At 37.3% G+C, this 3,080-nt stretch overlaps 1 protein-coding gene across 1 annotated transcript; it reads right to left on the bottom strand.

Moving 5' to 3' along the window:
- Positions 1 to 1,863: 1,863 nt before the first annotated feature.
- Positions 1,864 to 2,808, bottom strand: LOC148121518 (olfactory receptor 5P50). Its single transcript, XM_087907678.1, has one exon. It carries the CDS (start codon positions 2,806 to 2,808, stop codon positions 1,864 to 1,866), a length of 945 nt encoding a protein of 314 aa, XP_087763804.1.
- Positions 2,809 to 3,080: the final 272 nt, after the last annotated feature.

The following is a 3,080-nucleotide window of genomic DNA, read 5'->3' as shown; positions in this document are numbered from 1 at the left end:
TATTTTATTTTTATTTTAAAAATCCTATTAACAAAGTAATAGGTTTCCATGCATATTTCATATTGGTTATTTCTCTGTCCTCTTATATCTCATTATGTCCCCCGACCCCACTGTATCCTGTGGGCCCCAATATTCTTCTTACCAGTTTGTTCTTCACCATATCACTTCCTTAAAGTCTCATTTACCCCAAGTCTCATGGGCCCTTTTCTATTTAGGGACTAGAATCTTTTGAAGTTTTTATGAAGAAAGTAATTTATTTGTATATATGACTATGGTGGTAACATGCAACATAATTTAGAAGATGGAAAGAAAGGAAAATTCATTAGGGATTGTATTTATTAAGCTTCCCCCAGAACAGAATATGTATATGTATATATATATACATATATATTTACTTTGATATTTACGTTTATAAATCTATATTAACTAATGTTCACATATTTATTCTAATATTTACTATACATTTTATATGCATGCTTTCATTTTAACTATACATATCAGCGTGTTATATATGTATATATATAAAATTTTTCTCAAATTATATGCAAAGTACAAAGTCAGTTAAGTATAGAAACAGCTTGAAAATACTGGCAAGAGCTGATACTGTAGTCTAGAGGTCTGGCGTTCTGATAGGTTCTCTTTGGAGGACCTCAGGCTTTCTTTTAAGGTCTTTAAATGATTAGACAAGAGCCATCTATATTAGGAATTTTCTTTTTACAACTATCAGTCTAAATGTCGAGCATGTTTCAAAAAATAGCATCAAAGGTACATTTGGACTAGTGTCTGACCAAGCACGCCAGTGTCATACTCTTAACAAGCTGACAACTAAAGTTAACCCTTTCACTGGAACTATTTATGAGAAGCTGACTGTGAAAGAGGAGGGGCTGAGGCAGAGGCATTGGCAATGAAGACAGAGAGAAGTAAACAAATCTTGGCAGCCAAACTTGCAAAACTTTATAACTAAATGTAGGAATGCAGAGAAGGAAGATAAGTATTTTTTTCATGCTTCTAATCCATAAAAGGATTGAATCCTAGAGCCCCTAATTAGAGAAGGCCACGCTGGAGGTGAAAGGGAGGATGGAGAATGGTAAACATAGTGGTGGTCCTCGTTGAACCTAGATAAATTAAGACTTTCAGGAGGAGCTGGGGAGATGGTTGAGTGATACAGACCTTAGTCACCAAGAACCAGGCACTGGGATTCATTTCTAGCACCACAACGAACAATCAAAGATTTTTAGGAGAGTGGGTTAACCAGAGATCTTGCATCCTTTCCTTTCAAAAGAAGCCTGCTTCTTACCCCAATCCAGAGACCGGGGACCCAGACCAGAATGTTATGAGTTCACAAAACCCATCTGGAGCAGTTACTAGTACTCCAGGAAGAACAATTCCAAGATATGGGAGAAACACTTATAAATCTGAAAATAACTCCAGGAAATTTATTTGTCATTTTCTCTCAAAATGTATCCCCAGAAATGATTATTCTTACCATGCACGTCGCAGAAGTTACTGTTGAAAATTCAGAGACCTTAATCATGTGCATGTTCCATGACTGTAGTTTATAGCAGATAGCTACTTTTGAAAACAAATGACTGAAAATGAAAAATATTTTTCAGGAAATTATTTTTTATAAAAATAGTTCTTTTATTAATCATAGATTTATTTAAATTTATTACATGTAACACCATGAAAATATAATTTATTACTTAATATATGAGCATCCACCCTCTACAGTTATGAAAACTTTCCAAGTGGCTAATTATATATACCAGGAGATATATTTCAGCCACAGGCATTTAGTTTTTTCATTACTGTATCAGTAGGACATCATTACTATATTAAATCTTACAATATAACAGACATCACTTAAGAGAATATTTTCCTGCCAATTTCTCTCTTCAGAGCACCCTTGATCTCATTATTTCTGAGGCTGTAGATGAGGGGGTTCAGCATGGGGATCACCACCATGTAGAACACAGACACCACCTTGTTCTGGTCAGTGGAGAAGCTGGACTTGGGCATCACATAGATGAAGGTGATGGTCCCATAGAACAGAGTGACTGCCGTGAGGTGGGAGGTGCAGGTGGAGAAGGCCTTCTGGCGCCCCTCGGTGGAGCGCATCTTCAGGATGGTGATGAGGATGTAGGTGTAGGAGACAACTATGACAAACACTGTGACTATAATGACAAAGGCAGAACAGAATGAGGGCGGAACTACGGGGACCCTGACACTAGAACAGGAGAGCTCTATCAAAGGAGCCAAATCGCAGAAAAAGTGGTTGACTCTATTTGGTCCACAGAAGAGAAGAGAAAAGAAGGAAAGAATAAAAGAGGAAGCATTAAGAAAACTCCCTATATAAGATCCTACAAGCAACTGGACACAGACTCGTGTGGACATTTTGGTTGAATAAAGCAGTGGATTACAGATTGCTACAAAGCGATCATAAGCCATGGTGGCCAGAAGGAAGCATTCAAGTGTTCCGAAGAAAGCACCCGAGCCAAGCTGGATGGTACACCCAAGGAAGGAGATTGTATTTTGCTCCACTAGGAAGTTGACAAGCATATTAGGTGTGACAGAAGATGAGTAGCCTATGTCAGTAGAAGCCAAGTGACTGAGAAAAAAGTACATGGGGTGATGGAGCTGGGAAGAGACTCTGATGAGAAGGATGGTGCTGAGGTTCCCAGACACGGTCACCAGGTAGATGCACAGGATGATGGTGAAGAGGACGACTTTAAGGACTGGGTCATCTGTTAAGCCCAATAAAACAAACTCTGTCACTGTAGTGTGGTTCCCATCCTCCAGGAGAGCCATGGGATGATGTAGCTGCTGCCAGAAAAAGGCTATGATGATGATATTACAGGAAAGGATTTATAAATATGTAGCATCATTTTCATCAACACATATATAAATGCTATTATAACCAGATATGTCATTTAAGAAAAAATTTCAGGAAAACACATTGAAGAAAAATTTAAACTAACTTTTTAAGTTTAACTATTATTTTACTCCACAGTTTTAGAATTTATATATTTATTTGCAATGAACCTTTTCATATTTCAAAACATTGTTTTTTAATAGCAACA

This window comes from Myodes glareolus, chromosome 7 (genome assembly GCF_982192425.1).
Source record: "Myodes glareolus chromosome 7, mMyoGla1.1, whole genome shotgun sequence".
NCBI lineage: Eukaryota > Metazoa > Chordata > Mammalia > Rodentia > Cricetidae > Myodes > Myodes glareolus.
This window is presented reverse-complemented; position numbering and strand designations above follow the sequence as displayed.

Bases quoted from the DNA above. Each gene is read 5' to 3' on its own strand.
- LOC148121518 (XM_087907678.1), bottom strand. From the start codon at position 2,808: ATGGCTCTCCTGGAGGATGGGAACCACACTACAGTGACAGAGTTTGTT.